The sequence below is a fragment of the Mustelus asterias genome, chromosome 4 (genome assembly GCF_964213995.1).
Source record: "Mustelus asterias chromosome 4, sMusAst1.hap1.1, whole genome shotgun sequence".
Lineage (NCBI taxonomy): Eukaryota > Metazoa > Chordata > Chondrichthyes > Carcharhiniformes > Triakidae > Mustelus > Mustelus asterias.
The window spans coordinates 1,659,252-1,684,900 of NC_135804.1; the positions used below are offsets into that span (position 1 = coordinate 1,659,252).

The 25,649-nt window shown below is 45.4% G+C and overlaps 2 protein-coding genes across 2 annotated transcripts in view; both read right to left on the bottom strand.

The window, feature by feature from the left end:
* Positions 1–25,649, bottom strand: part of cebpa (CCAAT enhancer binding protein alpha) — a 373,760-nt gene that overhangs the window by 142,665 nt on the left and 205,446 nt on the right. The gene's annotated exons all lie outside the window — the stretch shown is intronic.
* Positions 1–25,649, bottom strand: part of LOC144492436 (large neutral amino acids transporter small subunit 2-like) — a 39,086-nt gene that overhangs the window by 2,421 nt on the left and 11,016 nt on the right. The window contains exons 3-8 of the mRNA XM_078210444.1: positions 25,181–25,306; positions 15,045–15,198; positions 9,455–9,578; positions 8,329–8,432; positions 7,356–7,452; positions 303–452 (exon numbers count right to left, since the gene is read on the bottom strand). Of these exons, the coding sequence (XP_078066570.1) occupies positions 303–452; positions 7,356–7,452; positions 8,329–8,432; positions 9,455–9,578; positions 15,045–15,198; positions 25,181–25,306 (755 nt within the window). The remainder of the gene's footprint in view (positions 1–302; positions 453–7,355; positions 7,453–8,328; positions 8,433–9,454; positions 9,579–15,044; positions 15,199–25,180; positions 25,307–25,649) is intronic.

Consider the following 25,649-nt stretch of genomic DNA (forward strand, 5'->3'; position numbering starts at 1 on the left):
ATGTCCCCAGAGTATGCCCCCCCCCCCGCCCCCCCAACCACCAAGTGATGGTCTCTTGTGATCTAAGAATGTCCATGTCCAGGAAGGGAGAACTGGGGGGGGGGGGGGGGGATAAATTCGTAATTTGTGGCCTTGGAAAACAGAGTGAAAGGACTGTTGATTTTAAACACAGTTGATATATTGAGGAAAGAGAGTGTGTGTGTGTAGATTACAAAATTTAGAACAAATCAAAACTTTATATCAATGTGAGAAGGGAAAGATGAGTTGATGGGGAAGAGAAGGAGGTAAGACTTCTGACCTACCTTAATGGGCCTAGAAATGTTCGGCTTCTTCCAGCGGAGGACGAGGAGTGCGGTTACAGTAACTCCATAACACAAATAGTTAATGAACACCACATAATTAATCAATGTGTAAATATCTGCAATAATCAGCATCAACAAGGAAGTGGCACACTATAGGAGGAAGAGAAATATGGCAGTGAGGACCAGAGATACACCGCTCGCTGTATACATCACCCCCCTCACTGTATACCCAACACCACTCGCTGTATACATCACCCCCCTCACTGTATACCCAACACCACTCGCTGTATACATCACCCCCCTCACTGTATACCCAACACCGCTCGCTGTATACATCACCCCCCTCACTGTATACCCAACACCACTCGCTGTATACATCACCCCCCTCACTGTATACCCAACACCACTCGCTGTATACATCACCCCCCTCACTGTATACCCAACACCACTCGCTGTATACATCACCCCCCTCACTGTATACCCAACACCGCTCGCTGTATACATCACACCCCTCACTGTATACCCAACACCGCTCGCTGTATACATCACCCCCCTCACTGTATACCCAACACCACTCGCTGTATACATCACCCCCTCACTGTATACCCAACACCGCTCGCTGTATACATCACCCCCCTCACTGTATACCCAACACCACTCGCTGTATACATCACCCCCCTCACTGTAAACCCAACACCACTCGCTGTATACATCACCCCCCTCACTGTATACCCAACACCACTCGCTGTATACATCACCCCCCTCACTGTAAACCCAACACCACTCGCTGTATACATCACCCCCCTCACTGTATACCCAACACCGCTCGCTGTATACATCACACCCCTCACTGTATACCCAACACCACTCGCTGTATACATCACCCCTCACTGTATACCCAACACCACTCGCTGTATACATCACCCCCCTCACTGTATACCCAACACCACTCGCTGTATACATCACCCCCCTCACTGTATACCCAACACCACTCGCTGTATACATCACCCCCCTCACTGTATACCCAACACCACTCGCTGTAAACATCACCCCCCTCACTGTATACCCAACATTGCTCGCTGTATACATCACACCCCTCACTGTATACCCAACACCGCTCACTGTATACATCACCCCCTCACTGTATACCCAACACCAGTCGCTGTATACATCACACCACTCACTGTATACCCAACACCGCTCGCTGTATACATCACACCCCTCACTGTATACCCAACACCACTCACTGTATACATCACCCCCTCACTGTATACCCAACACCACTCGCTGTATACATCACACCCCTCACTGTATACCCAACACCACTCGCTGTATACATCACACCCCTCACTGTATGCCCAACACCCCTCACTGTATACATCACACCCCTCACTGTATACCCAACGTCGCTCGCTGTATACATCACACCCCTCACTTTATACCCAACATCGCTCGCTGTATACATCACACCCCTCACTGTATACATCACACCCCTCACTGTATACCCAACATCGCTCGCTGTATACATCACACCACTCACTGTATACCCAACATCGCTCGCTGTATACATCACACCCCTCGCTGTATACCCAACACCGCTCACTGTATACATCACCCCCTCACTGTATACCCAACACCACTCGCTGTATACATCACACCACTCACTGTATACCCAACACCGCTCACTGTATACATCACCCCCTCACTGTATACCCAACACCACTCGCTGTATACATCACACCCCTCACTGTATACCCAACATCGCTCGCTGTATACATCATACCCCTCGCTGTATACATCACACCCCTCGCTGTATACCCAACACTGCTTGCTGTATACATCACACCCATCAGAGTATACATCACACCCCTCACTGTACACCCAACATGCTCGCTGTATACATCACACCCATCAGAGTATATATCACACCCTTCACCGTATACCTAATACCGTCCATACCCATCAGAATATAGATCACAATCCTCTCTGTATGCTCAATACCGCTCACTGTATACATCACACCCCTCACTGTACACCCAATACCGCTCACTGTATACATCACACCCCTCACTGTACACCCAATACCGCTCACTGTATACGTCACACCCCTCACTGTACACCCAATACCGCTTGCTGTATACCTCACACCCATCAGAGTATATATCACACCGCAACTGTATATCCAATGCCACTCACTGTATACCTCAAACCTGTCAGAGTATATCATACCCCTCACTGTATACCCAATACTGCTCGCTGTATACATCAAACCCATCAGAGTATATTTCATACCCTTCGCTGTATACCCAACACTGCTTAGTGTATACATCACACCCATCAGAGTATATCTCACCCCTCGCTGTATATACTGCCCCCCCTCACAGAACACACATTATGACCCCTCACTGTATAAGCTACACCTCTCAAAGTAAAACCCTGACATTTTTCACAACCCTCACTAACTCTGTGACAGAGCCCACATGTCTCATAAATGCGACGCCCATGTCCCTCGAATTAATTAAAATAAAAAGGTGGGTTGCCTGAATTAAAGAAGAAGGATGAGAGTGATTTTTTTGCAACAAATTAGGTAAAATAAAGGGCCTGCAGGCGAAGATCTATGTGGATCCAGTAGCAGCTCCTCATAGTACTATATGCCCTGCAAGAAAAGTTAGACACACAGAATTGAAGAGATTGGAAGAACTGGGTATTATCCAGCTAGTTCAATTCAAAGAGTGGGCAACACCTATAGTCCCTGCGAAGAAACCTGACAAGACTCTGTATCCGTAGAGACTACAAATCAACAGTTACTCAGACTGCCAAGTTAGATAAGTATCCAATCCCAAAGATTGCGGACTTGTATACAAAGCTGGCTGGTGGTCAGTCTTATACAAAGTTGGATATGAGTCTCACATATCAGCAACTTGAGTTAGACAATGCTTCCCGAGGTTATGTTATGATGAACCCTTACAAAGGTTTCTTTCAGTGTATGCCCCTACCCTTTGGAGTGTCATCTATTGAAAGTCTATTGCAAGGACTGCCATGAGTTTTAGTGAACCTGGATCGACAGAAGCTGAGCACCCAGCTAACTTAGAAGAGATTTCAAGAGTCTGGAGTTCGCCTCAAGAAGGAGAAATGTGCTTTTCAAGCCCCTGAGTTAGCCTATCTGGGGTACCACGTAGATGCACAAGAATTACATCCCTTGGAAGACAAGATCAGAGCCATAAGGGAGGCACTGGCTCCCAGAAACACAGTTGAGCTCAAGTCATTCTTAGGAATGGTGAACTTCTATGGGCATTTCCTACCAAACTCATTGACATTATTGGCCTCCTTGCATATGCGCTGATTTTGGAAGACGCCTCCAGGAGCAGCTGTTAAGAGTGAAGCAATTGTGACATTCATTGAGTACATTGGTGTACTTTGACCCTTTGGTGATTGTCCCTTTAAGGACAACATAGCAGAAGAGGGTCACCTGGTTTGAGGGACCAATTGGGACTGAGAGTGGGTAATCAACCCATGGCGATGAGGATGGGATGGATTATGAGGACACTGCTTGTGGCTCGAGACATGTGAGTCGTGAGCTGTTGAAATACTGCCAGGTCATGAGGGACAAACAGAGCAAAGCAGAATTAGCCGGTACAGTCAAGTTTAGAAAGGTACAGGAAGAACAACAGAGAAAATAACCCTCAGAAGCAAGAGCTGTGATTTTGTGTTTAAGGAAAAGTGGAACTTAAGTTTAAAAAAAAGGCAAAGTTGCTGCAATTTTTTTTCATAAAATGAAAGCAAAGAGAAGACTGCAGTCTTTCCTAACAATCAGCAAAAAAAGAGTTAAAGCTCTAGAGAAGACATTAAAACAGCAAGATGAACTGACTGAGCAAACTTGAAAAATAATGTTGCAAAGATTTACAAAATTAAGTTAAGTTAATGAGACAATGTAGAATAAGCTGAACACCGTAAATCAGAACAAGTCCAGTGAAATGTTGAATCAGGAGAATACGGGCTTGAAGAAGGAGCTTTACAATGATAAATTCACGGAAGAGGTAAAAAAAACACTGAAAATGACAGCACAATCAGCAATTCAGACAGGGAAAGAAACAGATTATGTTCCAGAACAAGATTGCTCAAATGGTCACTTGAGTGGAAAAGCACAAAAACCAATATGATAAAATGGTCAATGTAAATGATGCTGTATTGAAATGCTGGAAAAAGAAGAAACTTTATCATGCGACCCAAGTACCAGGAAGTGAGAACCATGGCTATTACTTCATATGTGACAGACCAAGATTGTGAAAGAACATAAGACAGTGTTGTATTGTGATGATACATGCCTGCATACATTCTAATGTAAGGTGCTCGACAGAGCAAGGGTTAATGTGGGACCAGAAAGTGGCACTGCCCACAGAGTGATGTATGTGGCCAGAGAACAGTCTAGGACAGATCTTGGTAAGCAGCTCGCCTGCATGGAACGGCTCTGTGCAAGACCTTATTATTTGGAACTGTACATAGTTAAAGCGAACCAATAAAGGTATTTATGTTTGGACACATAAATCTCAAGATCTCATCAATGAGCCATCACCACTGAAACAATTTAAAAAATTAAGTAATAATACGGCATTATGTCATAATATGAAACTTCAGTAGCGGATTAAGTTAGATCCCTGGAATTATTGTCTCTGTGACCAGACCCCGTCATACCCAGTAGACATAGAGACACGGATCGTTCATAAACATGTGGAGGTGTACAGAGACACTCCAGCAGTCAGTGTTACCAACAAGAAATGTTTTTGAACCTTAAGCACCTGATTGACCTGAGAGAGACGTAACTGATGTGTCTGTGGAAGCAAGGTGTAATGAGCTGCCTGTGCCAGAAGAGGGAGGCGTTATTGCAGTTCCTGTTAATGGCGATTCTGTGGAAGGCTCTCAGATTACAGAATTCCAGCATTCGACAAGAAACAGGAAAACCCCTCAAAGACTCGACTTATAATTATTTTAATTGTGTTGTTAGAATTTGGGCTTGAGTAACTTGGTTATTGAAGATTGCATAAAGGAGTTAATGAAGTATGAGAATGAGAGTATCACCTCCCCCAGTACCGCAGGAACTGTTACAGTGTTGGATTTCTTGGACATGTCAGTTTTGGCGCAGTAAATCACGTATTTTGGACCTGCAGGGATCCGCTCTTGTCCAAAGTGAGGCACAGGATACAATAGGTTGGCTCAGTGAGTTATGTGGTGACCTGGCATTGCTGCCAACATTGATAACTTAGACAAGCAGGGGAAAAGTGACAATTGCAGCAAAGGTTGTCTGCTGTAGCCTCACTGACCCCTTGGGAGTGGCCTGGCCAGCCATGGGCGCGAGTTCCGATTGATGATGTTGGTTCATTCACAGGCACAATGTTTCTGCTCCTTGTCAACGTACATTCACGACATCGCACGCTACAGTTCAGAAATTACTCCAATGTTTTTCCACCCAGGGAATAACTAAAGTCATTGTGACTGATAGTGGAACAGACTTTACGAGTGCTGAGTTTCAGAAATTTCACCATCCTCAATGGTATTAAGCACCTTCGAACTGCATCCAACGGACCAGCTGAAAGAGCTGTCTGAATTTTTAAGTCTGGCCTGAAGGAGCAATGGGGAAGAACCCTGAAGGCCAGAATCTCTCGATTCCTTCTGGGCTATAGGACCACTCCACACGCAACAAGGGGAGTCCCGCTAGCGGAGTTGTTAATGAACCGTTGTCTCCGAACCAGACTGAGCCTGGTGTTTCCAAATTTGCCGGGAGAGTAAAGGCCAGCCGAAGCAGTCAGAAAACAAACCGTGATTCATGTCCGTCAACAGGTTGGTTTCAGTGGCTGAAGCCCTGTCTGTGAGGAATTTTCAAACTGGGTTGAGTTGGGTCCCTGAAGTCATCGTATCCAACACTGAACCCTGTCTTATCAAGTGGACGTAGAAGGAAGGATCGTCCGGAAATACCTAGACCGTTTGAGAGAGCAGGAGTTGCCCAGCAACCAGTACTGCCATCAGGAGCTATACTGCCATCTGGGAATGTTGTCGGCTTTCCCAGCACTGAAGTACCTTGTTGTCCTGTGACAGGCACAACCGGCGTAGCCTAGGAAACAGATAGAACTGAACAGCCTTGCTGAAGAGGTGCCTGTCTCGTGATTTCAGCTGACAGCAATCCTGTGGAAGTGCCCCAGATGGAGGAGTTACACCACTCCACAAAGATTTGGAAACTCCCTGAAAGACTTAATTCAGAATTGATTAAATTCATGTAGTAAATGTTTCATTATCTTGGACTGTGTAAATTGAGTGTTAACATTTGTATAAATGAACGGCGAAGGGGAGGGATGTGATTATCCCTTTCGGGATCAGTCTGCAGAGTGAAGGTTACCAGAAGTGGGGAATCAATTGGGGAACAGGGTGGATGATCAGCCCGGTGAGCTGGGGTTTCTGTTCCAGAACCTTCTGGGAAGCTGACTGGCAGCTATAAGGCTGCAAGCCTCGATTATACTTGTATGTAAACAAATGTTACAGTTGTTACTTGCCTAACTGATGAACTGGAATTATTACTGCCATAGATAGACAGAGAGATAGTGCCACCCACTGAGCTATAGAGAGAGAGCTACTAACAGCCGCAGAGAGAGGGAGAGAGCTACCCACTTTCCCTCCCTAACAGTATTGTGGGTCAACCCACAGCACGTGGACTGCAGCGATTCAAGAAGGCAGCTCACCACCACCTTCTCAAGGGCAACTAGGGATGGGCAATAAATGCTGGCCAGCCAGCGACGCCCATGTCCCATGAATGAATAAAAAGTACCGAGCCTCAGAGAGTGAGAGAGACAGAGCGACTAAAAAAAGTTACAGAATGTGTGAGAGAGTTACCCAAGGAGCCACAGACAGACAGAGAGAACTCCCCATAACCATTGCTGACATTTTGTTTCTAAGCTGTTGTGTGTGACCTAGGTTATTGTTTCTGCCAGCTGGTGTCAGTCTTGGCCAGGAAGAGTTGGGAGGTTAGGGTTTGATGATGGTGAGCAGAATATCAATCTTCCTTACGGAGCAGAGCAGTGCCGGGATGGGAGTGCAGCGTTTCATGTGGATCATCGCGAGCAGACTCGGCAGGTGACCTTCACGTGCTCCTGCGTAACACAGTCTGAAAACAAAAGCCCGAGTGAAAGAACACAGCATCAGAGCTAGAAAAAAATAAGACAGAGTAAAGCTCCCTCTATACTGTCCCCCCATCAAACACTCCCAGGACAGGTACAGCACGGGGTTAGATACAGAGTAAACTCCCTCTACACTGTCCCCCCATCAAACACTCCCAGGACAGGTACAGCACAGGGTTGGATACAGAGTAAAGCTCCCGCTGCACTGCCCCCAACAAACACTCCCAGGACAGGTACAGCACGGGGTTAGATACAGAGTAGAGCTCCCTCTACACTGTCCCCATCAAACACTTCCAGGACAGGTACAGCACAGGGTTGGATACAGAGTAAAGCTCCCTCTACACTATCCCCATCAAACACTCCCAGGACAGTACAGCATGAGATTAGATACAGAGTAAAGCTCCCTCTACACTGTCCCCATCAAATACTGTAAGAAGTCTCACAACACCAGGTTAAAGTCCAACAGGTTTATTTGGTAGCAAATAAACCAAATATACCTGTTGGACTTTAACCTGGTGTTGTGAGACTTCTTACTGTGTTCACCCCAGTCCAACGCCGGCATCTCCACATCATGCCCATCAAATACTCCCAGGACAGATACAGCACGGGGTTAGATTCAGAGTAAAGCTCCCTCTACACTGTTCCCATCAAACACTCCCAGGACAGGTACAGCATGGGGTTAGATACAGAGAGGCAGTGGATAGTGGAGGGTTTGGCAGGGTTAGAGAGGCAGTGGATAGTGGAGGGTTTGGCAGGGTTAGAGAGGCAGTGGAAAGTGGGGGGTTTGGCAGGGGTAGGAGGCAGTGAATATGGGGCTTTGGTAGGGTGCGAGTTCATTCTTGAATGGAAGAGATGATTCTCACCTGGACGAGGTGAACAGGTATCCATTGATCCCTCCGAACGTTGAAAGAACGACAGAAAATGGCATGATCCATGGCATTGATCCCAGCAACTTCTCACCAAATGTCTGCAAGAACAGAAATAAAGAATCTGCATCTCTATAGCATAATCTTTCACATTATCGGGATCCCCAAAGCACTTCACAAGGCAATGAAATATTGCTTAAAGTGTACTCACTGATGTAACTTAGGATAGTTAACAGCTAATGTATGATCCACAGTGTCCCACAAAGGACCAGGTAATTGACTTTAGTGATGTTAATGGAGCAAAGGTATTGGCTCGGACACCAGGGAGAACTCTCCCCTGCTCTTCAAATAGTCATAATGGGTGAAGGCCATTGGGCCCATTGAGTCCATACTAGCTCTCTGTACAGCAATCCAGTCAGTCCCAGTCCCTCATTCTACGAGCTCTTTTCTTTCAACTGCCCATCCAATTTCCTTTTGGAATCATTCATTGTCTCTGCTTTCTCCACCCTCGGAGACAGTGAGTTTCAGTTCATTGCCACTCGCTGTGTAAAAAAGTTCTTCCTCACATTACCCCCTGTGTCTCTTGCCCAAAGCCTTCAATCTGTGTCCCCCTAGTCCTTATACCACTAGCCAATGGGAACAGCTTTTCTTTGTCTACCTTATCTAAACCTGTCAGAATCTTGTAAACCTCTATCAAATCTCCCCTCGATCTCCTTTGCTCCAAGGAGAACAACCCCAACTCCTCTAACCTAAAATCCCTCATCCCTGGAACCACTCTGGTAAATCTCCCTCTGCACCCTCTCAATGTCCCTCACATCCTTCTTAAAGTGTGGTGACCAGAACTGGACACAATGCTCCAGTTGTGACCTAACCAGAGTTTTATAAAGGCTCAGAATAACTTTCCTGCTTTTAAAATGCAGGATGTTTTCCAAGGGCCATGAATTCATCCATCACCATTTGCAAGATTGAGTCCAGGGAGCGAGGAAGACCCTGGGCATCACTGCCTTTTGGTGCTTGAAGAACTCCTCATGACCAGAATAAATCCTCTCTCCATCTTCCCTTGGTGAGAATAATCTACAGGGCAATCTCCAGCAGAACTAACAGAGTGAGGAGATTCACTTACAACAGCCACAGCTCCCGAGTCCAGCAACTCCTGCGGATTCATGGCCGTTACATAGGCCACGTTGGAGAATACGTAAACAAAGGTTACCAGTGGGATGGAGATGAAGATGGCACGAGGAATATTCCTGAAAGGAAGATTTGAAAAATATTCAGTATTATTCTGGAACATCAAGAAAACACAAGGGAAAACAGAATGAAACATAGAAGATAGGAGCAGGAGGAGGCCATTTGGCCCTTCAAGCCTGCTCCGCCATTCATTACGATCATGGCTGATCGTCCAACTCAATAGCCTAATCCTGCTTTTTCCCCATAACCTTTGATCCCATTTGCCCCAAGTGCTATATCCAGCCGCCTCTTGAATACATTCAATGTTTTGGCATCAACTACTTCCTGTGGTAATGAATTCCACAGACTCATCACTCTTTGGGTGAAGAAATGTCTCCTCACCTCCGTCCTAAATGGTCTACCCTGAATCCTCAGACTGTGACCCCTGGTCCTAGACTCCCCCACCATCGGGAACATCCTCCCCGCATCTATCCTGTCTAATCCTGTTGGAATTTTATAAGTCTCCATGAGATCCCCCCTCATTCATCTGAACTCCAGCAAAAACAATCCTAACCTAATCAATCTCTCCTCATACATCTACCCACCATCCCCGGAATCAGCCTGGTAAACCTTCGCTGCACTCCCTCGAGAGCAAGAACATCCTCAGAAAAGGAGACCAAAACTGCACACAATACCCTAGGTGTGGCCTCACCAAGGCTCTGTATAATTACAACAGAGACCACTCCATCTGACGAAGGAGCAGCAAGCTCCGAAAGCTTATGGTGTTTGCTACCAAATAAACCTGTTGGACATTAACCTGGTGTTGTGAGACTTCTTACTGTAATTACAACAACACATCCCTGCTCCTGTACTCGAAACCTCTCGCAACGAAGGCCAACATACCATTTGCCTTCTTTACCGCCTGCTGCACCTGCATGCTTACCTTCAGTGACTGGTGCACAAGGACACCCAGGTCCCGCTGCACACTCCCCTCTCCTAATTTGTTTTTCATGGAATTTGAATAGATTTCAATAGAATTTCAAAGAATTTGTTTTTCAATAGCTCCTGCCATAATCTAAGGCAATCAATAAAAGAATTTTGAATTGTTGGAATGTAGGAAAAATAGCAGTTAATTTATGCACAGCATGATCCCAAAAGAGAGTTGTGATAATGATGGGAAAATCCTGATTGAAGGGTAAATATTGGAGATCTCTCCTCTTTCATATAGAGTGTTTGAATCTTTAACAGCCATTAGAAAGAGACCAGACACCATTCAGTTCAACATTCTAACATTCATATGAACATGTACAGGAGCAGAAATAGTCAATTTGGCCAATCGAGCTTGCTCCACTCAATAAGATCTGTTTTTGTTGAATTTCACATTCTCATCTGCCCCCAATAACCGTTTGTAATGAGTCAGGAAACCCGAATGGAAAGGAACATAATTTATTCGCAGAACACAAAGTGAAACCACTACCGTGGTGAACACACACTAGTCCCTACCTGGGACTACCATTCAGCAGGCCCAGTCCTGGGCCTGCCTTATAAAAGGCTCAAGTAATGAGTTTCAGCTGGGCAGCCTGCTGCCTGTTACCAGGGGAACTCACACTCAACAAGCCCCACAAGGAGATCAATCAATCAATCTATATAAGACCCTGGTCAGACCCCACTTGGAGTACTGTGCTCAGTTCTGGTCGCCTCATTACAGGAAGGATGTGGAAGCCATAGAAAGGGTGCTAAGGAGATTTACAAGGATGTTGCCTGGGTTGGGGAGCATGCCTTATGAGGATAGGTTGAGCGAGCTCGGCCTTTTCTCCTTGGAAGGATGAGGGGTGACCTGATAGAGGTGTATAAGATGTTGAGAGGTATTGATCGAGTGGATAGTCAGAGGCTTTTTCCCAGGGATGAAATGGTTGCCACAAGACGACGCAGGTTTAAGGTGCTGGGGAGTAGGTACAGAGGAGATGTCAGGGGTAAGTTTTTCACTCAGAGGGTGGTGGGTGCATGGAATGGGCTGCCAGCAACGGTGGTGGAGGCGGATTTGATAGGGTCTTTTAAGAGACTTTTAGATAAGTACATGGAACATAGTAAGATAGAGGGTTATAGGTAAGCCTAGTAATCGCTAAGGTAGGGACATGTTCGGCACAACTTTGTGGGCTGAAGGGCCTGTATTGTGCTGTAGTTTTTCTCTGTTTTCTAATCAGTGATTCCCCATGGACCTCATGGGGGTTATCACGCACATCCCCTCCCTCCCTCCCCCCTAGGTCTGAGTCTTCCCCCTCACTCCCATGACGATGGGGCCTTCTCCATCTCTTTGCCCACGGCGTCATCTCCAACACATGTAGGAACGAGTCGAGGGGCGTGTAACAGATAGATGAATCCCTCTTGTGTGAATAGTGTCGAAGAGCTGGTGCAGGGAGCTCATCCTCAGTGGTGAACTCTGACCAGGTGTCTGTCACCTCTGTCTCTGTGTCCAAGCCAGAATCTTCATTGTCCAGAGGACTGGCTCGAGATTTTACAGGGTGGAGTTTCCTGTTCACAGGCCAGTGTGAAGGACGCTGATGGTGGCACTTGTGTAGAAACGGTTGCCTCTGTGGAGGGTTCCCTGTGACGGAGGTGATTTACGTGCTTCTTTAAGATCTTCTCCCTGGTTTTTACCTTGTAAGACACCGGTCCTGTTTTCTCGAGAATAAATCCTGTAATCCACGGAGAGCCATTGCTGAAGATCCTCACATAGACCGTATCCCCCAGTTTAAAGTCTTTGTGGAATCCGTACGTTCACCCCATGTCTGCGTGGGTTTCCTCCGGGTGGTCCGGTTTCCTCCCATAGTCCGAAAGACGTGCTGGTTAGGTACATTGGCCATGCTAAATTCTCCCTCAGCGTACCCAAACAGGCGCCGGAGCGTGGCAGCTAGGGGATTTTCACAGTAATTTCATTGCAGTGTTAAAATAAGCTTACTTGTGACACTAATAAATAAACTAAACTAAACCATTTGAGGACAGGTGGTAGGATGCAGATGTGCCCTACTCCATTCATTCTCTTGAAGATCTGAAACTCCCTGCTGGTAAATGGGGTCCCGTCATCTGGACTGATTCCTACAGACTGGAAGGTAGCGAATGTAAGACCGCTATTCGAAAATGGAGGTAGAGAGAAAACAGGGAACTATAGACCAGTGAGCCTAATGTCAGTACTGGGGAAGGTGCTAGAGTCTATTATCAAGGATTTCATAGCTCAGCATTTGGAAGGCAGTGGTATAATCAGACAAAGTCAGCATGGATTTACAAAAGGGAAATCATGCTTGAATAATCTATTGGAATTCTTTGAGGATGTAACCAGTAGAGTTGCGAAGGAGAATCAGTGGATGTGATTTATTTAGACTTTCAGAAGGCTTCCGACAAGGTCTCACATAGCAGATTACTACGTAAAGTTAAAGAACATGGGGTTGCGGCTTTTAATGATTTGGAAGAGGAAACTAAATATATTATCTCCAGATCTGCAGATGATACAAAGTTGGGTGGGAGGGTGAGCTGTGAGGAGGATGCAGAGATGCTTCAGCGTGATTTGGACAGGCTGAGTGTGTGGGTATCTGCATGGCAGATGCAATATAATGTGGATAAATGTGAGGTTATCCACTTTGGTAGCAAAAATAGGAAGACAGATTATTACTTGAATGGGTGTAAATTGAGAGAGGTGGATACCCAATGAGACCTTGGAGTCCTTGTGCATCAGTCGCTGAAAGTAAGCGCGCAGGTACAGCAGGCAGTAAAGAAGGAAAATGGTAAGTTGGTCTTATTAGCGAGAGGATTTGAGTATAGGGATAGGGATGTTTTACTGCAGTTGTATAGGGCATTGGTGAGGCCCCACCTGGAGTATTGTGTGCAGTTTTGGTGTCCTTGTCTGAGGAGAGATGTCCTTGTTATAGAGGGAGTCCAGCAAAGGTTTACCAGGCTGATTCCTGGGATGGCAGGTCTGTCACAAGAGGACTAAGTCAGTTTGGATTATATTCACTGGAGTTTAGAAGAGTGAGAGGGGATCTCATAGAAACTTATAAAATTCTAACAGGGTTAGACAGGGTAGATTCAGAAAAAATGTTCCCAATGGTGAGGGAGTCCAGAACAAGAGGTCATAGTTTGAGGATAAGGCGTAAACCTATTAGAACTGAGGTGAGGAGAAATTTCTTCACCCAGAGGGTGGTGAATGTGTGAAATTCACTACCACAGAAATTAGTTGAGGCCAAAACATTGTCTGATTTCAAGAAGAAATTTGATATAGTTCTTGGGGCTAAAGGGGCCGAGGGATATGGGGGGAAGGAGGGATCAGGATATTGAATTCGATGATCAGCCATGATCGTAATGATGACAAAGCAGACTCGAAGGGCCGAATAGCCTACTCCTGCATCTATTTTCTATGTCTCTAAAAGCCCCTCATAAATAGGGGATTTCCCCTGTAACTTCACTGCAGTGTTAATGTAAGCATAGTTCTGAGTGATTTGATTTATTATTGTCACGTATTCGTACACAGTGAAAAGTATTGTTTCTTGCGCGCTCTACAGACAAACCATTTCGTGCATAGAGAAGGAAAGGAGAGACTGCAGAATACTTGTGACACTAATAGAATCATAGAATCCCTACAGTGCCCTAGGAGGCCATTCAGCCTATCGAATCTGCACCAACCACAATCCCACCCAGACCCTATTCCCATTAGCCCACATATTTACCCTGCTAATCCCCCGATACTAGAGACAATTTAGCATGGCCAATCAACCTAACTCGCACATTTTTGGACTGTGGGAGGAAACTAGAGCACCCGGAGGAAACCCACACAGACAGTGACCCGAGGCTGGAATTGAACCAGGTTCCTGGTGCTGTGAGGCAACACTGCAAACTCACTGTGCCACCCCAATAAATAAACTAAAACTACAAAAAAAAAACAAACTCAACCCATCACCCTCAAAATCCTCAAACCCACCCCATCACCCTCAGAAAACTTCAAACCCACCCCATCACCCTCAGAAACCTAATCCCGAATTCCAGCCAATCAGCAGAAAGAGTGAGCAGACAGCCACGCCAATTCCAGTTTCTAGTACATCGCTATATTTGATGGAGATTGAGACATTATACATATTGGAATGTAACTCTCAGTAACTCAATTGCCTACATCACCGTGCATCACTATATTCGATGGAAGCCATGATGTGGAGTTGCCGGCGTTGGACTGGGGTAGGCACAGTAAATAGTCTCACAACACCAGGTTAAAGTCCAACAGGTTTATTTGGTAGCACGAGCTTTCCTGACTCACCTGATGAAGGGGTAGTGCTCCGAAAGCTCGTGCTACCAAATAAACCTGTTGGGACTTTAACCTGGTGTTGTGAGACTACTTACTGTATTCGATGGAGACTGAGACATTATAGATATTGGAATGTTACTCTCAGTAACTCAATTCCCTTCATCACCGTGCATCACTATATTATATGGAGATTGAAAAAAATACTTTAGAACCTGGGCTGTTGCTTCAACACTCAAAGTTGTCCCTAACCTGACTGTACCTGCATGGATCCACTAATTCTTCTGTCACATAGTTTAGGAAGTTCCAGCCACTGTAGGAGAAGGATCCCTGGAGGAACGCGAGGGCTATGTGTCCTACCCCAGGAGATGTCTGACTTTCAAACGCAGTGCTGGGCTTCAAGAATTCATACTGACCTGTGAAAAAATCCAGTGTTTGCATTATATACAAGATCACAGAATCCCACCCAGTCTCACACACTGAGGGGAAAGGCAATTGCATTTCTATAACATTTTTCACAATTTCAGGGTGTCTCCAAGTGTTTATAGCTAATGGACGACTTCTGAAGAGTAGTGACTTTGTAATGTAGGAAACACGCAACCAATTTGTGGATAGCAAGCTCTCCATGGGGTAAATATTAACCAGGACACTGGGGAGAACTCCCCTGCTCTTTTTCAACTTTACAATCATGGGATCCCTTGGGTACCACTGAGATTCCACTAAGTTAAAGTTAAAGTTTATTTATTAGTCACAAGTAAAGCTTACATTCACACTGCAATGAAGTTACTGTGAAATTCCCCTAGTTGCCACAGCCCGGTGCCTGTTCGGGTCAATGCATCTAACCAGCACGTCTTTCGGACTGTGGGAGGAAACTGGAGCACCCGGAGAAAACCCACGCAGACACGGGGAGAACATGCAAACTCCACACAGACAGTGACCCGAGCAGGAATCGAACCTGGGTCCCTGGTGCTGTGAGGCTGCAGTATTAACCACTGTGCTGCCCCCCCCCCCCCACTATAGAACATAGAACCCCCCCCCCCCCACTATAGAACATAGAACATAGAAAGCCACAGCACAAACAGGCCCTTCGGCCCACAAGTTGCGCCGATCATATCCCTACCTCCAGGCCTATCTATAGCCCTCAATCCCATTAAATCCCATGTACTCATCCAGAAGTCTCTTAAAAGACCCCAACGAGTTTGCCTCCACCACCACCGACGTCAGCCGATTCCACTCACCCACCACCCTCTGAGTGAAAAACTTACCCCTGACATCTCCTCTGTACATACCCCCCAGCACCTTAAACCTGTGTCCTCTCGTAGCAACCATTTCAGCCCTTGGAAATAGCCTCTGAGAGTCTACCCTATCCAGACCTCTCAACATCTTGTAAACCTCTATCAGGTCACCTCTCATCCTTCGTCTCTCCAGGGAGAAGAGACCAAGCTCCCTCAACCTATCCTCATAAGGCATGCCCCCCACTCCAGGCAACATCCTTGTAAATCTCCTCTGCACCCTTTCAATGGCTTCAACATCTTTCCTGTAATGAGGTGACCAGAACTGCGTGCAGTACTCCAAGTGGGGTCTAACCAGGGTCCTATAAAGCTGCAGCATTATCTCCCGACTCCTAAACTCAATCCCTCGATTAATGAAGGCTAGTACGCCATACGCCTTCTTGACCGCATCCTCCACCTGCGAGGCCGATTTAAGAGTCCTATGGACCCGGACCCCAAGGTCCTTCTGATCCTCTACACTGCTAAGAATGGTACCCTTCATATTATACTGCTGCTTCATCCCATTGGATCTGCCAAAATGGATCACTACACACTTATCCGGGTTGAAGTCCATCTGCCACTTCTCCGCCCAGTCTTGCATTCTATCTATGTCTCGCTGCAACTTCTGACATCCCTCCAAACTATCCACAACACCACCAACTATTGTTGGAATATTGTTAGGGTCCAAGGCCTCTGCAGTATCCAGTACTTTCAGCCGTTTCATGATATCACATGAGTGAATTAAATTGGCTGAAGACTGACAACTGTGATGTTGGGGATCACTGGAGGAGGCTGAGATGGATCATCTACTCATCACTTCTGGCTGAAGGTTGTTGCAAATGCTTTGATCTGATATGTTCCTTGTGGGATTATTTATTTTTGTGTTTAGCATGTTCCTTCTGTGTCGGCCTGTACTCTAGCTCCAGCCAGTTGGCATCTCACTAATGGTGAGTGTATTATTAATGTATGGAAACTGTAGAGGGCTTGAGCTGTGAAAAGTGGAAGATGTTCTCTTTCCCAAGCGGGAACTAAAACAGTCATTACTGCTGCCATTGCTTACTAATATAACTCAAAAATAAAGTGCCCAATAATCAGTCAAACACACAATTTAATTTAAGATGGACTCCCAATTATGATTCCATTTGGAGAATTAATTCCACAGTGTGATAGATCACTTTCAGAATCTACCGGACCAGCCCATCAGCAGAAAGTGAGCAGACAACCTTGCCAACTCTAGTCACCAATGGGCAGCACAGTCCATCACTATATTCTATACAGACTGAGACATTCTATGTACTGGAATATAACACTCAGTAACTCAATTCCTTACATTTGTAAAAGCAAAACATTTGTCTGTTGGCTAACGTCCCTGACATCCTTGGTTAATTTCAACCAAATTCGTGGGATGATACCTTGGACTCGGGGGCATGTTGTGGGGGTGATTGAAATCTAACCAGCCACATTGAGGTGGGGTGGGTTTGAGGGTTTCTGAGGGTGATGGGTTGGGGGTGGGGGGGGTGGGGGCGCTTTGGCATCCTAACAGGGATCCTCCATCTCTGCCTACACTGTCCCTGCCAACACCATAACTCAGACAAGCTTGAACAACCTTCATCACAGATTCAGAAAGAAAGTGATGAGTTTATGTCATAAATCCCCGGCATACTTTCATATTTATTTGTCTTTGCTTCTCATATTTCATCTGTTTTCTGGAAGTTGTATCCTGAGACACTTACTCAGTAAGAGAACATAACAGGCATCATGAGTGTGTATCACTTCTTAATTTTTAAATGCTGAGTCAGTCTGAGAGCCTTTGAAACATTCCAGAGAACAGTAAATCCGGGCTTTCTTTACTTCTTGAATATAGTATGTTATATATGCACATACTCTTGCGGTGCTATACCCAGGAATACACAGTGGGAATAATTCTGACTTTATGTAACTGTGGATGATGATTGATAGTGAATATAAATCCCATTTTAGATCTGTCCCCTTTGAGAAATCTATTAACTTCAATGGAAACAAAAATGGAGAGAGAATGTAAAAGGAGTTGTGCGCTCATCATCATTCAAAAAGCAGGACAAATCCAACCCAGCCAATTACCGCCCCATCAGTCTACTCTCGATCATCAGTAAAGTGATGGAAGGGGTTATCAACAGCGCTATCAAGCAGCACCTGCTCAGCAATAACCTGCTCAGTGACGCCCAGTTTGGGTTGCGCCAGGGTCACTCAGCTCCTGATCTCAAACATGGTTCAAACATGGACAAAAGCTGACATCATGCAGCATTTGACTGAGTGTGGCATCAAGGAGCCCCTAACAAAACTGGAGTCACTGGGAATCATAGAAACATAGAAAAACTACAGCACAAACAGGCCCTTCGGCTCCACAAGTTGTGCCGAACATATCCCTACCTTCTAGGCCTACCTATAACCCTCCATCCTATTAAGTCCCATGTACTCATCCAGGAGTCTCTTAAAAGACCCTATTGAGTTTGCCTCCACCACCACTGACGGCAGCCAATTCCACTCACCCACCACCCTCTGTGTGAAAAACTTCCCCCTAACATTTCCCCTGTACCTACCCCCCAGCACCTTAAACCTGTGTCCTCTCGTAGCAGCCATTTCCACCCTGGGAAAAAGCCTCTGAGAGTCCACCCGATCTATGCCTCTCAACATCTTATATACCTCTATTAGGTCTCCTCTCATCCTACGTCTCTCCAAGGAGAAAAGACCGAGCTCCCTCAGCCTATCCTCATCAGGCATGCCACTCAATCCAGGCAACATCCTTGTAAATCTCCTCTGCACCCTTTCAATCATTTCCACGCCCTTCCTGTAATGAGGTGACCAGAAATGAGCACAGTACTCCAAGTGGGGTCTGACGAGTGTCAAGAGGAAAACTGGTTGGAGTCATCACTGGCATAAAGGAAGATGGTTATAGTGTTTGGAGCTCATAGAATCATAGAATCCTGCAGTGCAGAAGGAGGCCATTTGGCCCATCAAGTCTGCACCGACTACAATCCCACCCAGGCCCTATCCCTATAACCCCATGCATGTACCCTTGCTAGCTCCCTTGACACTAAGGGGCAATTTAGCATGGCCAATCCACCTAACCTGCACATCTTTGGACTGTGGGAGGAAACCGAAGCACCCGGAGGAAACCCACGCAGACACGGGGAGAATGTGCATTTTCCAAGGTCAATCATCTCTGTCCTGGGACATCACTGCAGGAATTCCTCAGGATAGTGTTCCAGGTCCAACCATCTTCAGCTGCTTCATCAATGACCTTCCCGCCATCATAAGGTCAGAATTGGGGATGTTCACTGATGCTTGTACCATTTGGGACTCCCCAGATACTGAAACAATCTGTGTCCAAATACAGCAAGACCTGGACAGTATCCAAGGTTGGACTGACAAATGAGAAGTAACATTTGCACCACACAAGTGCCAGGCACTGACCATCTCCAACAAGAGAGGATCTAACCATCGCCCTCTTGACGTTCAATGGCATTGCCATCGCTGAATCCCCACTATCAACATCATGGAGGTTTCCATTGATCAGAAACTGAACTGAACCAGCCATATAAATACTGTGGCTACCAGAGCAGGTCAAAGGCTGGGAATCCTGCGGAGAGTAACTCATCTCCTGATTCCCAAAATCTGTCCACCATCTACGAGGAACAAGTCAGGAGTGTGATGGAATACTCTCCACTTGCCTGGATGGGTGCAGCTCCAACAACACTCAAGAAGCTCAATGCTATCCAGGACAAAGCAGCACCGTTAGATTGGCACCCCATCTACCATCTTAAACATCCACTCCTTCCTTCAACGCACAGTGGCTGAAGTGTGTACCAGCTGCAAGATGCACTGCAGGAACTCATCAAGGTTCCTTCAACAGCACCTTTCTAATTCACAACCACTTTCATCTAGAAGGACAAGGCCAGCAGATACCTAGAAATACCACCACTTGAAGGTTCTCCGCCCAAGTTACTCACCTTCCTGACGTGGAAACATATTGATCATTCCTTCACTGTCACTGGATAAAGATTCTGGAAGTCCTTCCCTAACAGCATTGTGGGTATACCTACACTTCAGGGACTGCACTGGTTCAAGAAGGTGGCCCACTACCACCTTCTCAAGGGCAATTAGGGATGGGCAACAAATTCTGGCCTAGCCAGCAAAGCCCACACCCGTGAACAAATAGAATTTTTGAAAAATCATTTGACATTTCTGCACTGGACCAGATGATCGAGCATGGTGTGTTATACTGTATGTTGGAATGTGACTATTTATTCCCTTCCTCCCCCAACCTTGTGCTTCTCTCTCAGCCAGTTCTACCATGACATTCCACAATTTCATACCTTCCACAATATTTCTAACCGATATTGCTTCTCAGCCTGAAAACACTTAGACTTTTAAATGTTCAACAGGATCAATTTGTTATTTCCATCCTTTATTGTGGACTTTTTCTGGGACCTATTTCTAATCCTTGTTTGTTCCTGCCTGGGACCTACTTCTGGGACCTTCTCTCTGTCCCCCTCCCTGTGCCTACTCCGTAGAACATCTTGTCTACAATGGCTGCTCTTGCGGTCTCCTGACCTGTGGTTTTGCGCTGTTTCACTTTTCTTCTTGCTCTTGTGTGCTGGCATGGAGAACTGGTTTCCTGACAAACCGTCTGGCCATCTCCCAGCTGGCGCATGTATAGGAAGCCTGAGGCCCAGCTGAAGTTCTTGAGCTCCAACTACCGATTTAAACACAAGCTAAGCATTCATTTTCTTGGGGGTTTGTCACAATGACCCTTCAGCAGCAGGAAGAAATGAAGACTACCCTGAACAGCAGAATGGAGGAACATCAGAAAAATGTGACAAAGACTCTGTCGAATTACAAGAAATCTCAAGACAAAGTAATTGAACTCTGCAAAGGAAAGGAAAACTTGTTGAAGGATCTTCACACGCTACACAGATCCCTCAGGTCACAGTTTGTTCCTCTGGAAGATCAGAAAATGAAACAGAATGAAGTTAACATCACTCTGAACAAACTGAATAACCAATTGGAAGAGAAGACTCAACATATTTCAGGAGGAAGCCAAGACGCACAAGAAGGAGACTGAAGAACTGAAAAAAACTGTAGGACATTTGGAAGAAGGTTTAGACAAAACACTTATTTCCAAAAATATATATGAAGATATGGAATTAAATGTATTAATGCTATCTGTGAAAAGGATGAGTGTTTGGAAAAAGTGATGAGGATGTAGTTAGAGATGGAACCGCAAAATGAAAGACTACAGGACGAAAAGGGAAAGTGGAAGAATTCTTGTGTACCAGAGCAATAAAAAGTAGAAATCTTGCCACTCCAGTTCATACATTCATAAGTACATACAAATTAGGAACAGGAGTAGGAGAAGGGGAGGCGATGGTGTAGTGGTATTATCGCTAGCATATTAATCCAGAAACTCAGCTAATGTTCTGGGGACCCGCCACGGCAGATGGTGGAATTTGAATTCAACAAAATAAATCTGGAATTAAGAATCTGTTGATGACCATGAAACCATTGTCAATTGTCAGAAAAACCCATCTCGTTCACTAATGTCCTTTAGGGAAGGAAATCTGCTGTCCTGGTCTGGCCTACATGTGACTCCAGAACCACAGCAATGTGGTTGACTCTCAACTGCTCCTCCAAAGGCAACTAGGGATGGGCAATAAATGCTAGCCCAGCCAGTGACACCCATGTCCCCGAATGAATTTTAAAAATCTCAGCCCCTTGAACCTGCTCTGCCATTCAGTAAGATCATGGCTGATCTGACTGTAACCCCAACCTCATATTACTGCCTACCCCGGGTAACCTTTCACCCCCTTGTTAATCGAGAATCTATCTCGCTCTGCCTTAAAAGTATTCAGATTCTGCTCCACTGCCTTTTGAGAGAATCCCAGAGACCCACCGCCCTCTGAAAGAGAAACATTCTCCTGGTATCTGTCTTAAATGAGCGACCCCTTATTTTTAAACAGTGACCCCCTAGTTCTAGATTCTCCCACAAGAGGAACCATCCTCTCCACATCCACCCTGTCAACATAGCAATCAGTAAAAGAGTTCTCTACCACTTTTAGAGCATAACCAATTGAAAGATAGGATGAACATGGATACTGTTAGGCTGAAGAAGCACCTGAATGGAAAAGAGGAGGCATTGAAAAGAAAGTTGCTCCAAGCTGCGAGTGGATAATGGAGCCATGAGTAGCACGATTACAGCACTGAAACAAGTCCAACTTCACAGGAGACAGACTTGTTCAAAAGCAAAATGAAGGACAAAGGCAAAGCTCTGCTGCAGGTGGAGAAAGAAAAGACAGGAATGAGATTGGAAAATGTAAATCCAAAGCTGAAGATCAAGGAGCTGAAAGGAAAAGCATTGGCTGCCTCAAATTTACAGAGAACCATCGCGTTGTTGAAAAATGGCGTGGCTGAAATGAAAATCAAGAACCCAGAATGTCGACAAAGGTCAACAGTTGCAAGAGAAAGTGGAAGTTCTCACAAAGGGAAGGTGAAGAGTCTCCGTAACCACTGACAGAAGCAAAATTAAAGAATGTGCGTTTGAAGGATTGTGCACAGGGATTAGACTCGGCTAAGGAAAAATTGTTCAGTGTAGAGAAAACCAACACTCATTTCATACAGTGCAGAAGGAGGCCATTCGGCCCATCGAGTCTGCATCGACCACAATCTCACCCAGGCCCTATCCCCATAACCCCATGCATTTACCCTAGCTAGTCTCCCTGTCACTAAGGGGCAATTTATCATGGCTAATCCACCTACCCTGCACATCTTTGGAGTGTGGGAGGAAACCGGAGCATCCAGAGGAATCCCACGCAGACATGGGGAGAATGTGCAAACTCCACACAGACAGTGAGTCAAGCTGGGAATCAAACCCGGGTCCCTGGCGCTGTGAGGCAGCAGTGCTAACCACTGTGCCATCGTGCCACCCTATGTGGAAGATGAGTTTTCTGACTCTATTGAGGATAATGAAAAATGCCTGGAACAGGAAAAGGAATTACTGGTGAATCAGAACAGTTGGTTCTGAATTCAGAATGAACCAAAACTGATGAAATGTTGGAATTTCATCCTGAAAACAGCAATGAAATTCTTGAACTTTGATCCAATCTGAAGAACATTAAAGATTGGATATATAGTTTGGAAGAGCAAATCCAGAAAAGGAAAATTCCAGGAAACAGATTGAGGATCTAACAAGTGAATTGAATTACTGTGAGGAGTAGAAAGGAACTGAATATCCAGGTGAAGTTGTTAATCTCGTAAAAGGATTTTGCTTTGAAACAAAGACAACTGAACTGACCAGACTAGTTACTGAGCTAGTTAATAGGCTTGAAAAAGAACTGGAAAATAAGAGATTAAATAAAGATTTGAGTGAAATTTTGAAACAAGTGGAACTAAAGGTTTCATTTTGGAAAGATCAATTTGCAGAAAGAACATGGCGGACCCCAGGGAGAAAGAAAACCTGAGTCCAATTTATAAATGAATGGAGCGAACCTTCCCTCTGGAAAGAACGGAATAAGCAAATGATATCTGATCAAAGAATATTAAAGAGCGCAGGATGTGAGCCAGATGTTGAAACTCAAGTTTTTGAAATACCAAATACCACAATTTCAACTCTGAACCAACAATGTCACCCCAAAGCAACTGAGACTCCACTGAAAGGGAAGAGAACGAGATCTTGAAGATTGTAAAGCTTCAAGGCCATCTGAATTTCTCGGAACCGCAGAATTGTTACGTGCAGAAGGAGGCCATTTGGTCCATCATGTCTGGACTGGCTCTGCAAATAAGCATCATGACTTAATGCCATTGTCCTGCCTTTTCCCCATACCCCTGCACATTCTTTGTATTCAAATAATTATCTAATGTCCTCTTGAATGCCTCGATTGAACCTGCCTCACCCACAATTCCAGGCAGTGCATTCCACACCCCAACCACTTGCTGTGTGAAGAGATTTTTTCTCACATCACATTTGCTTCTTTTGTGAATCACTTTAAATCTGTGCCCTCTCTTTCTTGATTCTTCTACGTGTGGGAATAGTTTCTCCCTATCCACTCTGTCCCGTCTCCTCATGATTTTGAACATCTCTATCAAATCTCCTCTTAGCCTTCTTCTCTCCAAGGAGAACAGTCCCAACTGGCACAGTAGCACAGTGGTTAGCACTAGTGCTTCACAGCTCTAGGGACCTGGGTTTGATTCCTGGCTTGGGTCACTGTCTGTGTGGAGTTTGCACATTTTCCTCGTGTCTGCGTGGGTTTCCTCCGGGTGCTCCGGTTTCCTCCCACAGTCCAAAGATGTGCGGGTTAGGTTGATTGGCCATGCTAAAATTGCCCTTAGTGTCCTGAGATGCATAGGTTAGAGGGATTAGTGGGTAAATATGTAGGGATATGGGGGTAGAGCCTGGGTGGGATTGTGGTCGGTGCAGACTCGATGGGCCGAATGGCCTCTTTCTGTGCTGTAGGGTTTCTATGATTTCTACGATCTAACCTCTTCAATCTATCCTCATAACTGAAGTTTCTCATCCCTGGAACCATTCTTGTAAATCCCTTCTGCACTCTCCAATGCGATCACATCCTTCTTATAGTGTGGTGTCCAGAACTGTACACAGTACAATACACGATACAGCTGAGACCGAACTAGTGTCTTATATATTTATGAATTTGTAATTCAGAGACTTGGGGGCAGCGAGTCACATATGTTACTCTGTGTGCAGAGAGAGCCTGCAACAAGTTGACGTGACGATAGCACCTAGATAGGACTATACTTTGGAGATATATATATATAGTTGTGTGATACCAATAAATAGTTTATGTTCAACCACACAAGCTTCCAGATCTTGCAACATCCTCCTTTGAAACACTCCTTAAAATCTACCTCTAACCCAGCTTTGGATATCTCCTTATGGCTCTCAGTGTCAAATATATGTTTGAAATGGTTTCTGTGAAACATGTTAGGATGTTTTAATACGGTGGAGGTACTATATGAATTCAAATAGTTGTAGGCTAGCTGGAGTGAAGACTTCTGTGTGAAGACAATCAACAGAATATCACATGCAGGTAATTTTGTGATGATTCGATTCTGTGAAGAATGTGTCCATTACCTTTACAGATCTGCACAAACCCCATGACAATAATGAGTCCAAGGGCCATGAGTTTTCCAGCAGTGAAGAGATCCTGGACTCGGGTAACCCATCGAACGCTGGAACAATTGACCCAGGTCAGCAGCACTGTGACAATGAGAATTGAGTGAGTGACGGCCAAAGACTTCAACACATTGTTCAATATTTTCATTCCCAATTCCACCATAGCCAATCCACCTAACCTGCACATTTTTGCAGTGTGGGAGGAAACTGGAGCACCCGGAAGAAACCCATGCAAACAAGGGGAGAATGTGCAAACTCCACATAGTCACCCAAGGCTAGAGGGAGCTTTACTCTGTATCTAACCCAGTGCTGTACCTGTCCTGGAAGTGTTTGATGGGGACAGTTAGAGAGAGCTTTACTCTGTATTTAACTCTGTGCTGTACCTGTCCTGGGAGTGTTTGATGGGGACAGTGTAGAGGGAGCTTTA